Source organism: Salvia splendens, chromosome 8, assembly GCF_004379255.2.
Source record: "Salvia splendens isolate huo1 chromosome 8, SspV2, whole genome shotgun sequence".
Taxonomy (NCBI): Eukaryota; Viridiplantae; Streptophyta; class Magnoliopsida; order Lamiales; family Lamiaceae; genus Salvia; species Salvia splendens.
The window spans coordinates 32,209,910-32,226,499 of NC_056039.1; the positions used below are offsets into that span (position 1 = coordinate 32,209,910).

The window sequence follows — 16,590 nt, forward strand, 5'->3', positions numbered from 1 at the left end:
GCAATGGAAGAATTGCCCGGTGGCTTGGAGGGGTTCCTACACGAGCGGCCACAAAGGCACCCACCCAACCGTTGTACTCGAGGCCGTTGCCGACTACCGACTTTGGATCTGGCACGCGTACTTCGGGGTCCCTGGCTCGAACAACGACGTAAACGTGCTCCAACAGTCCGACCTCTTTACCGAAGTTTTGGATGGTAAAGCGCCGGCCATCAACTTCGTCGCCAACAACCGACGGTATAAAATGGGGTACTATCTCGCCGACGGCATCTACCCGAAGTGGCCGACCTTCGTGAAGACGTGCGGCAGGCCAGCGAACCCAAAGCAGGCTCTTTTTGCGCAGAAGCAGGAGGCTGCGCGCAAGGATGTGGAGAGGGCGTTCGGGGTTCTCCAAGCGCGCTTCAACATCATCAAAGCCCCGGCTCGTTCGTGGTTCATGGAGAGCATGGTCGACATCATGTATACGTACATAATCTTGCACAACATGATTGTCCGAGACGAAGGACCCGATGCCGGAAATTGGTTCGACCCCGAATCCCCCGGAAGCTCAACTGCAAGTAGTCCGCCGCGAAGTGGAGCGCATCCATCTATACAAGAACGGTTGGCTATTCGGGCAAGGACACGCGACTCTAGCGCCCACACCCAACTCCAAGAGGATCTAATTGAGCACATTTGGGAAAACTTTGGCGGAGAATATTAAATTATGTCATTTTTATTTTTTTAGAATTTTAATTATGTCTTCGCTTTTTTAATGTTAAGTTGTAATATTGTTTTAATTTTAATAAAGTGTGTTTGTTTAAATTGAATTGGGTTTTAAAAAAAATTATAAATTAAATTGAATGAATAGTAATTAAGAGACGGTATAGAGACGGTTAAGAGACGGAGCGTTGCAGCCTCCGTCTCTTAGTTAAGAGATGGAGGAAAAAAGGACAGTGGGGCCCTCAAATAGTGCTCAAACAGTAGTTAAGAGACGGTTTAAGAGACGGTATAGAGACAGCGTTGTGCATGGCCTAAGTATTTTATATTTGAGTGATTGTGGGCATGCATCACTATTAGCCTTTTACATATATTATTAACAAGGTAATTGCAGTGTAATGACATGATACTTTATCGATATAAATAAGTGATAAATACAATTTAAATCAAGATATAGGATCTTGGATAGCTTCAAATTTCCAGTAATACCACTTAAGCTTAAGATATGTTCTAGTAAATTCATGGAGTACTATTTCTTTTTTTATGAAGAAGCTCAAATTATATATTTATATACTACAACTAACTTTCAATTCAATTATTCAGCCGTCAAACATTCAATAATCAGCAATAATAAAGATAATGAGTTTCATATCATCATCTTGTAATTAAATTATGAGTTTCAAAGTTGGATTGTTAATTTATTCTCAATTAAAAATAATGGAAACTACAAATTAACTAGTAATGAAAAGATTAGGTTTAATAGTAAAACACTTATTTGCATGTCCAAATCTTATACTCCTAGTAATAATTTAAATAACACACGTATCAAGTATTTATGATTTATGAATATGATCCAAACATCCCTTTCTTCAATTTCCACCGAAGGCAGAAAAATAATGTGGAGCCAAAATAGTTTCTTTCTCCTTCAGCCGTAATTTCCCAAAAAACCAGTACTACTAATATTTGCTCAACACTCCCCCCTTTTCATTAAAAAAAAGAAATTTATCATGTTCGAGTCCCCGTGATACGAAATTTAAATTTAAATTTATTTATTAATAAAAAAAAGATTAATGAAGAAGTTACAATAAAAGTTATAGTACTAGTAAATTTCCCAACTTTTGAAAACCGATCGGGAAAATATGATCTTTGGATTTGATCCATTATTTAACGACAAACTTGTAAAATTATAACTGATACTATATAATAAAATACTCCATAGTACCCCTTATAGATATCAACACTGATGCGTTGAATGATTTCGTCTATTAATTAAAAAATATTATTTGGTATAAAAACATCAACATACTTGTAAGGAAATTAATTTTTTTTTCTATAATTACCAATAAATCTTAATTTTATTATTGCCTAGTTTTTAAAGTTATTGGTAAACACTATACTGTGGGGGATTAGTACTTATTTTTGAGGAAGACTTCATTTTTCAATGTTTTCGGATTTTAAAATCAGTATGCTGCACAACAACCAAAATTGAGATTTGCCATGAGTAATGTAAGCGGTGACGCCTGCCTTTGTTTTCGTCAACTATAAATATTTAAATTCAGCTCCACATAATAGAGGAAACAGAGAGAGAGATTCGATAAATGGTGGTGGCGAATTGATTGGGGAAAAAGGCATTGAATTCAGATTTCATATCTTCAACTCCTCTCTCAGTCGCTCACGCTGCCCCACCCACTACAATACGACAATTGACAGCCGCTCACTCGCTCTTTCTCATCCCTATCGCTAATAAAGGAGCCTTTTCTCTTTTCTCAAGTGTGCCCCGGAATCATTGCCGAGTACTGACAGAATCACCAACTTTTTTGCTGCTGTAACATCTCCTTACTTTTTTTAATGGACTCGTTTGTGCTAATTATTAATCGCGCTTTTATTGTTTGTTTGTGTTTCGGCGGACTTTGCAACCTCTCCTGTTTTCGCGGGTGTCAGTTGCTTTTCCTTTTTCTATACTTGAAATCCTGATCTTATTTTTTGTTTTATTTTGTGTGTTCACGTTATTGGAGTTTTATGTTCTCATTGAAGTTTTGATTGGTTGTTGGTTTTCTGGTTTGTCCGACGTTGTATTTTGCAGTTCCAGTAGTTGAAAATTTTGGCAGTGTTTACTTAATTAAGTCGAAACTAGAAATGTGTTAGACGTTTGGAAGATGGTTGTTGTCTTCTCTAGCTGACTAAAATCTGTTTTATTTTTTTTTGTTTGGATCAAATAGATTTTTACTACTGGTCTGGCTTTAATAGGAGTGAGAGTAATATATGATATGCTGAGTTTCCTGATTAATACTCTGATAATCTTGAATTGAGTCTCTGCAGGAAGGCTAGTCGATTTCGTTCTGAACCACGTCTTCAGAAAACAGGGGAGAGCTGAGGCAAGGGGACTTATATACGTGCAGAATAGAAGAAGAATAGTAGTCATAGTTGATTAAAATGGCTTTCGAGCCATTTGAATGGTATTGCCAACCTGTCAAGAATGGGGTCTGGGCAAGAGCAGTGGAAAATGCATTTGGAGCTTACACCCCGTGTGCTACTGACTCTTTGGTTATCTGCATTTCCCATCTGGTTCTTCTGGGACTGTGCATAAATCGGCTCTTGCGGATGAAAAGAGATTTCTCAGTTCAGAGATTCCTCCTAAGATCAAATTATTACAATTATTTGTTGGGTCTGGTGGCTCTTTATTGTACTGGAGAACCTTTCTTTAGATTGATGATGGGAATTTCAGCATTCAACGTGGACGGCCAGCCTGGTCTTGCCCCATATGAGGTGCATTGCTTTCTTCTCTTATGATATTGTGTGCAAGGATTCACTTAGTCTACATAAAGAAATGGTAAATTTTTAACCAAATAGCAGGTTATTTTTGAAGCTCATTACTAGGATTACTTGCATTTATAAAAATTTCACAGCATTTCATCAATATTTTGTGCAAAGTAGTTTGAACTCCTTCTGTTTACATTTTTATGAAAATTGGCATGATATTCAGACATTCATACTCGTTTATGTTGTTATGACTATTAAGGAGACTAATCTCCTTAACACAAGAAATTACCTATATTTTGTGCAAAGTTATTCGAACACACGTGGATATTTGAAGCTTGGCTTGTCTGATTTCTACAAGGTAATCTGCATCCATCATTAATTTTACTTTTTAGGTGTTGGTTTCAACTTTCCAAATACCACTGGATGTGTGTTTCTATATATATTGGAATACATTTTATATTTTTTAAAACTCAGTGTTTTAGTATCCAATGACCTTATGCATCTAAAAATGCTCGATGACTTTTTAAGAAATAAAACATAAGAAAACTACCGACTATAACTCAGAGTGGATTCAAAATTTATATAATAAGTGTGTCTCTTGCATGTATTGCTTATTGCAATCTGTCATTTTATTCAGAACAAGCTCAATAACTTGCTCTTGTTTGGGCATTGAAACTTATATTTATGCTTGTAGATGGCTTCTTTAGTCATTGAGGCTGTAACATGGTGCTCTATACTTTTGATGATTGGACTGGAGACAAAGGTGTACATCCGTGAATCACGTTGGGCTGTGAGGTTTGGGGTCATTTATGCTCTTGTAGGAGATGCTGTAATGCTGAACCTTGTTCTTTCTGTCAAGGAGTATTATGATTGGTTAGTCTTCTTTTTAGCAATTTTAAAGAAAGCTAATACATGTGATGCACTGATGCTAAAATTTATAGTTTTACTTTTATGGCATCTTAATTTGCCTTAAACTCGTACAAAAGACTGTACTGTCTCTTTATTGGCTTCACATTGGTTATTGTTTCTCTATTGCAGTTGGGCATTGCATGTAAAGTATCTGTCCTCATCTGGTTTTAATTTTCATACAAGGCTCTATCAAATTGTTTATTTCAACCTGTGGACTATGTTTTACATCTATGTTTCTTATTCTAAAAATATAACTTTATTTTATTATGCTGAAGCCCATGGCATGCAAATGTATTGCCAAGATCTTCCGTGCGATTACATGGATTCTGAATAGACTACTTAAAGTTCGTTGTTGCACCAATCACAAGAATTTCTTGATCAAACTGTTTATATATTTTACTTGGTTTGTATCCCTTCACTCCTGGGTTTGTGACAAATTACATGATACAGTGTTAGGATGGAGAATGCAAAATTGTGTAATGTATGTCCTGGGGTTTCTTCCGCCTCACTTCCTCTCTTTTTTCCTCTTTCTTCCATCTTAGAAGAGTTTGTTGCTTTGGAGCTATATCATGCACATGTATCGTGTTTCAACTTAGGGATTCTCAATTAAGTTTGTATTTTTTCTTTGCAGGTCTGTTCTTGCTTTGTATGCTAGTGAAGTGGCTGTCCAGGTTTGTTTCACCCTACTTCTCATATCTCAAATATAAAATTTTCAGTCAGAAATTCATGACACTTTTATGAGACGAGGCTTGCCGACAAAACCCTTCTTTCAGATGTGTTCACTGTTAATTTCATTTGGATCCAAATGCTACAACTTAAGATTACATAAGGCAATTATTGTGAATCCTGTAAAAATTTGGTGGACGCTTGAACTAAAAAACTAAAAGGAAGCAAATATGAATTAATTTTGCCCTTGTTAAAGTGGGTCATCATCAATGAGTAGGTTCCATCTCAAATGATAGACTATTTAGGTGATGATAGATTTGATAGAAATAATAGGTTATCATGTCTTAACATTGTCCTAGGAAGTCTTTCTTTGATTTCATAATCTGCTTGTCCCTGCAGAGCTCCAATTTATTCTTTGTTAGTTGTGCAGGTTTTATTTGGTGTCCTCTTGGCTGTTTATATCCCTGATTTGGATCCCTATCCGGGATATACCCCAATTCAAACTGAATCTGAGGACAATACTGCTTATGAAGAACTTCCTGGAGGGGAGCAAATTTGTCCTGAGAGACAAGCCAACTTAATATCTCGTACGTTTTTATAGTGTGCTCATCAAAAGATGCTATTACTTTTACCCTCCTATTTTTTTCAATTAGTTATTGATTATTGCTTCTCCTGCTTCAGAAATTACGTATTCATGGATGAGCCAGATCATGAAACTCGGTTATAGAAGGCCTCTCACGGAGAAGGATGTTTGGCAACTTGATTCTTGGGATAAAACAGAAACACTTAATGACTCGTATGTTATAAATGCTCATCTACCTTTCTTTTACTGCCCCCCATCTTTTGCTTAGTAGCTAATCATTATCTTTATAAATTGTTTAGGTTCCAAAAATCTTGGGCTAAGGAGATTCGGAAACCCAAACCTTGGCTGTTAAGAGCTTTAAATCGTAGCCTTGGTGGAAGGTTAGTCTTGGAAGCCAATACTCGCAAATTATATCTTCATGACATGAATAGGCCCATACAATTTTTATACTGCTACATCTTTCTATTGTTCAACATCGTGACTCTTTGCTTTTTTATCCTTTTTCTTAATTTTGCTCAGATTTTGGTGGGGAGGCTTCTGGAAGGTAGTTAACTGATATTGGCTTCTCTTATTGACATTTTTATCATTTATTGATTGTCAATTCCTTTTCATTTTATTGAAGTGCTATTACACAATCAGAACTGGGATTGTTTCAGTCATTCTCTACATGCACTTTCTGACTTGTTGCGGACCAAGGAGTAATATATGGATTCAGCCATGAAACAACATGAGTATATGATCAATATACACGAGCATACAAATGCATATATGTTTCTGTGTGTGTTTGTATTTGTCTCTCTCTATGGATGTGTTAGTGTAAAACATCATTTTACCAAGAATATCTTTCAGCGACTAATTAAGTCACTCTGTACACTTCTATATTTCAATTAACTTTTTCCCTTTTCTGTTTGAAACACTAATCCATTTTCTATATTGATGAAGTCAACGAGCATCATATTACATTCGTCAAATGTTGGTTATGAGCAATACTCCTTATGTTGTTACTTGTTAATATAATGCTAATGCAATGTGGTTTGGCTAGTTTATTTTTCCAGGTCAGTTATGCACTTACATGATTTAGATTAGCCGATCAGCACACCATCTTTAAATTTTGTTACTGCTTGAATGACTCTCTTTTATCAGTTTTTGATCTCTTGAATGTAGATTGAAATGATTTTCCACAGAATTCTATGTGCTAAGAAGATTCACACTAACATTTTATCCTTTGAGTTTGGTGGGGCTATTTGAATGGCATTCCCTTGCATAACATGAGAACTTTTTCCCCCCATCATGCAGATAGGGAATGATCTTTCTCAGTTTGTTGGTCCCCTTATACTCAACCTTCTCTTAGAGGTTAGTTTATTTGTATTTACCTTTTTGAAGCTGCTTGCACACTTTTGTTATCATCCCCAAGCTAGCTCACTTAGAAAGAAAAAGAAGTCCATGCCCCCTTTAGCATGCAGGATGTTAGCTTATTATTGTAATTGGTGACATCTACAGTCAATGCAACGAGGAGATCCAGCTTGGATTGGTTACATCTATGCATTCTCAATTTTTGTTGGAGTGGTACGTAATGAATTTACCATTCCCCTTGTCATACTTTAGAATATTTACTGCCCTTGTTACTGTGATTTTTTTAATTTTTTTTTTGGTAATGATGTATTCTACTTTGCATGTCATTTTGAAGAAAGACCAGTAATTTTGCTTGTGGGTTTGAGAACTCAGGTTAATGTTTTATATCCTTTACCTCCTTTGTTAATGGTGGTATTGGGCAGCTATAGTCACTGGATTGTGATTTGTGAGTAACTAGTGAAGGGAATCCAGGAACTCACCGCTTATTAACCTTTCATGGGAATATTGGATTAAAGACAGTATTCAGTTAGAGCTTACTTAGTTTATGATTCTGTTGCAGTAGACTTGATACCTTTTCTGCACTATACTTTTTAGCCTTCTAAACAATCATGCATCTTGATGATCGTGACAGTGCTTGACACAATCTTTTGGTTGCTATATCCCACTTATGAAGATTGTAGTCTGTAATTGATGGATTTTACACCTTCCTTTTCATTCATAAATTTCAGGTAGTTGGTGTGTTATGTGAAGCTCAGTATTTTCAGAATGTCATGCGTGTTGGCTATCGTCTAAAATCAACTTTGGTAAGCTAGCTTTCTGGAGTCTCCTATTGTCTTGTGTTCCTCATTGTAGTAACTACTTCTTGATCTATCTAAGCTTGAGTCCTTGATATATATACTCCACCAGTCTACGAAAAGAACAATTTTTTTTATTTTGGTGATATATATACTCCACCAGTCTACGAAAAGTAAACAATTTTTTTTTATTTTGGGTGTCCACAAAGAGTATACAACTTCCCTTTTTACAAGATCCCACATTCTTATTATATATATCTCAACCTTACAAACCTCTTTTTAACAAAAAAATACACTTTTTCTACATAGTGGGACCTTTAGTAATACAACTGAAAACACACCCACCAGTATCCACCAACTATTTTCTTAAAACGTGTGCTGGTCATACGTTGTATACTTTTCATGGACAGAGGGAGTATTTGGTATGAATATCCTTTAGTTTGTGAGTTATCCTCTCAATTTCCATATTAAGTTTGGTTTGGGTGGGAGGAGACTGGAGAGTGTTACTATTTAAAAAGGGAACTGTGTGTGCTTTGAGTAGCATTTTCTTTCTGCAAACTTATTAATTTTAAAAATGATTTATAGGTTGCTGCAGTTTTCCGCAAATCTTTAAGGTTGACTCATGAGAGCCGCAAAATGTTTGCATCTGGTAAAATTACTAATTTGATGACTACAGATGCTGAAGCTCTTCAGGTACATATCATTTCTTGCTGAGAAGCATGAGCTGTGGTTCTTCATTCTTGCATGCATGAAAATTTGAGGACTGGTTTTATCTGACATAATGTAAATAATTCCTTCAAAGTGTGTGTAAGGCTGAGGCAAGACGATTATATAACTTACTAAGGTAGGACTTCCCATGTGCACCAACTGATCTTTGATGAAAATTGTTTGCACAATATCTCAGCATGAGGTGAGCCAAGCTGAATTTCTTCTTGATGGCCAAACACTTCTTTTTTTTATGCCCAAAAACTTCTATGGAAGAAATTTAAGTTTTTTTTATTTCTTTTCCAAACTGAACATTGCTGAGGTGATCTGTGAATGAAACTGCCTTTTCTATTGGTTCCATTGTCATTCTTTTCTCCTTATGCTCGCCACGTTTTAGTTCTTTTCAATGTTTACCTGTTTATTAAAGGGATAATAAGTGAGAAACTCAAAAGGAGAGAGCATGATAGTTTATACACGGGTTCATGTTTGAACACATACTGAAATGATTTAGTTATTACTTTGTAATATTTGATCGTATAAATCATTGCTTAATATTACTCTACATTTTTTTGCAGCAAATATGTCAATCACTCCACACTTTGTGGTCAGCTCCTTTCCGAATTATTGTTGCCCTAATTCTTCTTTACAAGCAGCTGGGTGTTGCTGCTCTTCTTGGGGCACTTTTGCTTGTTCTTCTATTTCCTATACAGGTATAGGGTCCTGACCTAAAGATTTCTTTGGCTCATTCATCTATCCCTCAAGGTAGTGTGGATGTGTGAGAAGAGATTAAGATATAATGACTAATAGGTTGAACTGATTAACTTATATGAGTGTGCCATCCATTTTTTGAAGCTTATTACATGAGAAATAGTGCCGATTTTCGCTCGTTGGTCTTGACTCTTGAGGTGATTTGGTGTGGCAGATGTCCAATGTCCGGCAGCCAACCATCATATGAATGGATAATTAACAATTTAATAAGATTATGAAGACTATGACCTATCACATTGAAGCCTAGATGACTTTACATAAATGGGATGAATGGAACACCAAGTATATTTCTGATTATAACTAAAGACATGTTTATTGTCTACTTTAAATCTGGAGTTATTTACATGTTGCTTTATGCTTTTAATCTCAGTAGAATCTAGAATGACATATCACCAAAAGTTACCTGTTCTACATGCATAGTTATTAATATTGACTCTTTGATTTGGGGACCCTTGTTACTGGAGTCTGTCAAGCCCTTTCATGTTGCTTGGTAGTAACTTCTGTCTGCAATTGACTTAATCGAACAGACATTTGTTATAAGCAAGATGCAAAAGCTAACAAAAGAAGGATTACAACGTACAGACAAGAGAATTGGGCTCATGAATGAAATATTGGCTGCTATGGATACTGTCAAGTAAGGTCTACGTACTATACAGTTTCTTAATCCGTGTTTCTCATTATGCATCTCTTTTATGAGCTTCTTTAATGCCAAAATGGATTCAGATGTTATGCATGGGAGAATAGTTTCCAGACTAAGGTTCAAACTGTCAGGAATGATGAGTTATCATGGTACCGGAAAGCTCAGCTGCTTGGAGCTGTATGATTTCCTCACTAGCCAAGTTTTTTCCAGTCTTTTATTATTCCTCATAAAAACTGTGTTATTTGTTTCCATATTCTCTGCTTTATCTTCGCGACATCATCTATTTAGTAACTGTTCAATTAGTTTTAAATTTCACCTATGCTTTTTCCCCCCCAATTATTCTTTTTGTTGTGCCAAATTCTTGAAGTTTGTTTTATGACATTACTTTTCTGATTTGCAGTTGAACAGCTTCATGCTTAACAGCGTACCTGTTGTGGTGATTGTAATTTCGTTTGGTATATTCACTTTACTTGGAGGAGATTTGACACCTGCAAGGGCCTTTACATCTCTATCATTGTTTGCTGTCTTACGTTTCCCACTTTTCATGCTTCCAAATATTATAACCCAGGTATCCATCCTTTTACATCTGGCATATGGACTGCAATGTTTTTTTTTTTCCAGTTCTCATCTTCTTTATATATCTTTAATTCCCCATGACTTTCCCTGTGGGAGTTGTGAAATATAAATTGAAGGTATGCTTGTGATCTAACTTCTTTCAGGATCCCAATGACTTTTTAAATGTGTAAGCGAATCTCTGTAAGGATTCTTAATTAGATTATATAGTTATAGCTCATACACACTTGATATGTCGCTGCTTTGGTTGATATATCAATTACATGTGATTCCATTACCATTCCATGAACCATGATTGACCATATTTTATGAATTTCATTTGTTCTAAATAGTCTAGTATAGCACTATCTGACTCATAATTATTTGAACATTGGTGTGATCTCAACTGAGACTCTATTTTCATGTTTTGGATCTAAGATGTTGAACCTATATACATAATTTTTCTGTGGTGATTTCACAGGTTGTTAATGCAAATGTCTCACTGAAACGTCTGGAGGACCTTCTTCTAGCCGATGAACAAGCTCTCTTTCCTTATCCACCCATTGAACCAGGATTACCAGCTATCTCAATCAGGAATGGATACTTCTCTTGGGAGGCAAAGGTTTGTTAGGTTTACACTTGCTTGTATGATTGTATTTCTTGTGTAGTTTGAACCTTAGTGGTGTACTATTTACTCATTTGATCTGTCCTGTGATCCTGTGAGTGGAACATGCCCTTACCATCTTTCTACTTTATCATGTGCCATGACACAACTAGTGTTATTTTTCTTTGATTTCTCCTCACTTTCCTCCTTTATCATATAGCTGGTTAACATATAATAATACTTTTTTCTGACCCTTTGCGACTTAATTAAATATCTATTACAGGCAGAAAGGCCAACTTTGTCAAATATCAACTTGGATATACCAATCGGTAGCTTAGTTGCTATTGTTGGCAGCACTGGGGAAGGAAAGACATCACTTGTGTCAGCAATGCTTGGAGAGCTTCCTCCAGTGGCAGATGCAAATGTGGTCATCAGAGGGAATGTTGCTTATGTACCACAAGTTTCATGGATTTTTAACGCTACAGTGAGTTCGTTAGTGCTTTCTTTACTAGTCTTGTGCTTGTTCATGTGTCAAATCTGGTTTTGACACAAGTCTATGTCAATTTAGTGACTTTGAAACTTTGCAAAATGTACCATTTAACTTTAGTTGGCTTGACCTTGTAAAATTAAAATTTCTGTTCTTAGGTCCGTGACAACATACTGTTTGGTTCCCCATTTGAACCTGCAAGGTATGAGAAGTCGATAGATATAACCTGCCTGCAGCATGATCTTGAAGTACTGCCAGTAAGAATCTTAGAAACATCATTGCATGGTCAAGTATATCTATTGTTACTGAGTTGGAGAAATTTTTATTCTGACTTATTTGCAACCACGAATATTCCTATGATAGGGTGGTGATCTTACTGAAATAGGAGAACGAGGAGTCAATATCAGTGGAGGGCAAAAACAGAGGGTATCCTTGGCTCGGGCTGTTTATTCTAATTCAGATGTTTACATATTTGATGATCCTTTAAGTGCTCTGGATGCTCACGTGGGACGTCAGGTAAGTCTTCCAATGTGCACGTCATTCAAAATCACCCAACTGCAACTGGGCCATGAGAGAAACATCATTCTTTTGGTTGTCTGCTTTTAATATTACGGCTGCCATCTCTGTTTTTCAATATGTAGTCTGATAATGAGTATTTTGTAAGCTGAAAAACAATAGTATAATTGATAGTTATGTCTAAAGATTAATTGTGGCCATAATTTCCATTCGAAATGCTGATGCATGGAGTAGTATTAGTGATATTCTTCCACTTGCTTCTCTAGGTTTTCGAGAAATGCATCAAAACAGAATTAAGAGGGAAAACAAGAGTTCTAGTCACGAATCAGCTACATTTTCTGTCAGAAGTGGATAGAATTCTCTTGGTGCATGAAGGTACAGTGAAAGAGGAGGGAACATATGAAGAGCTCTCAAGCAGTGGCATTTTATTCCAGAAATTGATGGAAAATGCTGGAAAAATGGAAGAGTATGTTGAAGAACCAGAAGATGTTGGAAAGGTTGAGGATAAGGATTCTAAGCCCACCGTTAATGGTACGAGCAATGAGATGTCTAAAGATGATAACCAAACACACAAAAAAGAAGGGAAGTCTATCCTTATAAAGCAGGAAGAACGAGAAACTGGTGTTGTGAGCTGGAATGTTTTGATGAGGTAGAAAATACAGTTCTCCTTCTAATAGTTTGAAATGATAGTTAGAGCTTACTTTCATGCTTTAGAGGAAATATGCTTCCCCTTTATTGGAAATCCATTGAGACCATTTGACAACATTGAATAGTCATGTTGAAGACCAAAGTATGCTGAAGGTCCTATTAAATAATTTGTGTTGGTGTTATGGTGTTGAGTTTTAATTTCATGCTTTATGTTTTTGTATGTTTTCTGCTAAGTACATGCATTAGTGGAAATCTGCTTCCCATTTATTGCTTCCAATTTTGTCTTCATCGGGTCTTTCTATGCTCCTGCTAGTTATGACTTTAGGTCGTTTCTGTAGGTCATACCTTGAATGCATGAGAATCTACTGATAATTTTTAAGGAAAAGACAGATTGAAAATTTAATGTCACTATGGTTTGCTTATTTGATATGACTTGTGTCTTGTGTGATGTTATAGATATGCGATAAAATTGTAGAAACTGCATCTGCTAAAGTAATACTCCACTCCATTTTGTGTGCTGATTTTGTGGATTATCTTTCCTTTTTAAATGCTGCAGATACAAAAATGCTTTAGGAGGTGCTTGGGTTGTTATGATTCTTTTTACATGCTATGTTTCAACGGAAGTACTGCGAATTTCAAGCAGTACGTGGCTAAGTTATTGGACAGATGAAGGGAGCCACCAGGATACACATGGGCCATTATACTACAACTCAATTTATTCACTCCTCTCATTTGGTCAAGTAAGTATTCTGTTTGTCATTCTGATTATATTTCAAAGGAACTTCATTATCTTGACATGCCTTCATATAATACTCAATACTGCTAGCTTGCTTCACTTTTGCCTTTTGTTTCAACATTATATTTGCTATATGATACAAATTAAAATTCTTGATCATTCCCTAAATCTTCAAATCTCAGGTTCTGGTTACTTTAATAAATTCATTTTGGTTGATCACTTCAAGCCTTTATGCTGCCCGAAGATTGCACAATGCCATGCTAGATTCTATTCTTAGAGCTCCAATGGTGTTCTTTCACACGAATCCACTTGGACGAATCATCAACAGATTTGCCAAGGATCTAGGTGACATTGATCGAACTGTCGCTCCTTTTGCGAACATGTTTCTAGGTCAAGTGTCACAGCTTATTTCAACATTTGTACTCATTGGAATAGTTAGTACAATGTCTTTGTGGGCCATTATGCCTCTTCTGGTCTTGTTTTATGTAGCCTATCTATACTACCAGGTATGCACTTTCCATATTAAATCAGACTACTGCTGATAGATATGTCGTTCAATGTTTAGGAAATGCTATCTATTTCAAATTTTATGCTTTACATATTGCATATTACCTCTTTAATGAGATTATGGCTTGCTTCTGATTTTATTGACTTATGATGCTGGCGGGGCTCTAGATTTAGGATGGTGTATTGTATGTTTGCAGAGCACAGCCAGAGAAGTGAAGCGCTTGGACTCAATCAGTCGGTCTCCTGTGTATGCCCAGTTTGGAGAAGCACTTAATGGTGTTTCAACTATTCGTGCATATAAAGCACATGATCGGATGTCCACCATCAATGGGAATTCAATGGACAACAATATCAGATTTACTCTTGTTAGCATGAGTGGGAACCGCTGGCTTGCCATTCGTTTAGAGACGGTAGGAGGCCTTATGATTTGGTTTACAGCAGCCTTTGCTGTTTTACAGAACGGAAGAGCAGAGAACCAAGAAGCGTTTGCCTCTACAATGGGGTTGCTTCTCAGTTATGCGCTAAACATTACAAGCTTATTGACTGCTGTTCTAAGACTTGCTAGTCTGGCAGAAAATAGTTTGAATGCTGTTGAGCGCGTTGGCACTTATATAGATCTGCCGTCAGAAGGTCCAGCCATAATTGAGGATAGCCGCCCACCTCCTGGCTGGCCTTCCGCTGGATCCATTCGATTTGAAGATGTTGTTCTACGATATAGGCCGGAACTCCCTCCTGTTCTACATGGAATATCCTTCAGCATTTCTCCAAGTGATAAGGTTGGAATAGTTGGAAGGACAGGGGCTGGGAAATCTAGCATGCTAAATGCTTTGTTCCGAATGGTTGAGCTGGAAAAGGGAAGAATTCTGATTGATGATTGTGACGTTTCAAAGTTTGGATTAATGGACCTCCGAAAGGTTCTTGGCATCATTCCACAGTCGCCTGTCCTTTTCTCAGGTTTGGGCAATCTTAAAACCTTAGTTTTAATTAAGTACTACTACGCACCATATGATTTCCTTTCTGTACCGTCCATGTTGTATTAATTTTTAGCCTGACGATTCCTTCTTATATTTTGGAAAGGAACTGTTAGGTTTAATCTTGACCCATTCAACGAACACAACGATGCTGACCTGTGGGAGTCTTTAGAAAGGGCACACCTAAAAGATGTCATCAGGCGGAATCCTTTGGGCCTTGATGCTGAGGTAGATAAATCTTTATCTCTGCCTCTGATGCATTTTGTTTTTTTCTTGTTGGGATGCATTTTTGAACTTCCAATTTTCTCATTCTCACTTTGTGTCTTAAGGTCTCTGAAGCAGGGGAGAATTTCAGTGTCGGGCAGCGACAGTTATTGTCTCTTTCTCGAGCATTGCTTCGGAGATCAAAGATTCTAGTTCTTGATGAAGCAACAGCTGCTGTGGATGTCAGAACCGATGCGCTCATCCAGAAGACTATCCGCGAAGAGTTCAAATCATGCACAATGTTGATCATTGCTCACCGCTTGAACACCATCATTGATTGCGACAATATCCTTCTACTCGATGCTGGCAAGGTGTGTAACCGTGAATAGCTGTCCCATTCGGTTACTTTGTGTCATTTTCCTTGCATAACGTGACTTGTGTTTTCCTCGTTTGCCAGGTTCTCGAATTCGACACTCCTGAAGCACTGCTGCGGCGAGAAGGCAGTGCGTTCTCTAAGATGGTGCAGAGCACAGGGACTGCAAACGCCGAATATCTGCGTGGCCTCGTGCTAAGAGAGGGCGAAAAGCGCGCGAAAGAGAAACAGCTGGATGGGCAACGGAGATGGCTCGCATCGTCTCACTGGGCTGCAGCCGCGCAGTACGCGCTCGCAGTCAGCCTCACTTCGTCGCAGAAAGACCTCGTGCAGCTGGAGATCGATGAGGACAAGAGTGTCCTCAGGAAGACGAGGGATGCCGTGATCACGCTCCAAGGAGTGCTGGAGGGGAAGCATGACAAAGAAATCGAAGAGAATCTCGAAAAGCACAACGTTTCTAAGGATGGTTGGTGGTCATCTCTCTACAAAATGATTGAAGGTAAACTCCTCTACCCCCATTATTTTCATAAAATTTGTGCACTTTTAAACATTTTTGAGCTCCTTGTACAGGACTTGCCACGATGAGCCGACTCACTCGCAACAAATTTCATCAAGGGGATGATTTTGATGACCGAACCACAATTGACTGGGACCAAGCCGGCATGTAGGCCGGATCTCAGCCCGTTGCTGTCTGCAGGAATGATTTTGGGTCGAATAAAATCTCGGACCTGCCGGAGAACTAGCCGTTCTTGCAGGGAATTATTGAACATGAAATGAGTCTGTTGCTGAGACTTTCCACAGCTGTAACATCCTAGTTTTTGTTAGTGAATTTTGAGGCCCTTTGAGTATTATTGTACTTACTAAATTCATGTAATTTTCCACCAAAAAGATATAATCCTATTTAGATGCTGTCAGAAAAACTTGGAGGGAAAATTGTAGTTCAAGAATTCCTCCATTTTTTCTATTGGGCTACATTTAACCTTAGTTTTCGGTTAAAACCAGTGTTTATTTTTAGTTTCTGTACTACAATAGTATTAAATTAAATAAGATTTGAATTTAAAGCGGTTATTGAATTGTGATCGAAATGGATCAGATTAAATATTTAGATTATATCGTTCGAA

At 37.3% G+C, this 16,590-nt stretch overlaps 1 protein-coding gene across 3 annotated transcripts; it reads left to right on the forward strand.

Annotated features, from left to right (window-relative positions):
• Positions 1 to 2,254: 2,254 nt before the first annotated feature.
• Positions 2,255 to 16,537, forward strand: LOC121744555 (ABC transporter C family member 2-like). Of its 3 annotated transcripts, none has more exons than XM_042138139.1 (28): positions 2,255 to 2,629; positions 3,013 to 3,459; positions 4,148 to 4,326; positions 4,994 to 5,033; positions 5,459 to 5,615; positions 5,710 to 5,824; positions 5,911 to 5,991; positions 6,131 to 6,155; positions 6,908 to 6,964; positions 7,112 to 7,177; positions 7,693 to 7,767; positions 8,344 to 8,451; positions 9,039 to 9,173; positions 9,759 to 9,865; positions 9,955 to 10,048; positions 10,272 to 10,439; positions 10,905 to 11,045; positions 11,311 to 11,511; positions 11,673 to 11,771; positions 11,878 to 12,030; positions 12,297 to 12,679; positions 13,235 to 13,418; positions 13,597 to 13,920; positions 14,119 to 14,875; positions 14,999 to 15,120; positions 15,222 to 15,467; positions 15,554 to 15,968; positions 16,040 to 16,537. In XM_042138139.1, exons 2-28 carry the CDS (start codon positions 3,127 to 3,129, stop codon positions 16,135 to 16,137), a joined length of 4,863 nt encoding a protein of 1,620 aa, XP_041994073.1. In that variant the 5' UTR covers positions 2,255 to 2,629; positions 3,013 to 3,126; the 3' UTR covers positions 16,138 to 16,537. The 3 variants fall into 3 exon arrangements, with proteins under 3 accessions (XP_041994073.1, XP_041994072.1, XP_041994074.1); XM_042138138.1 differs by having other exon boundaries at positions 2,255 to 2,518; XM_042138140.1 differs by lacking the exon at positions 2,255 to 2,629 and having other exon boundaries at positions 2,640 to 3,459.
• Positions 16,538 to 16,590: the final 53 nt, after the last annotated feature.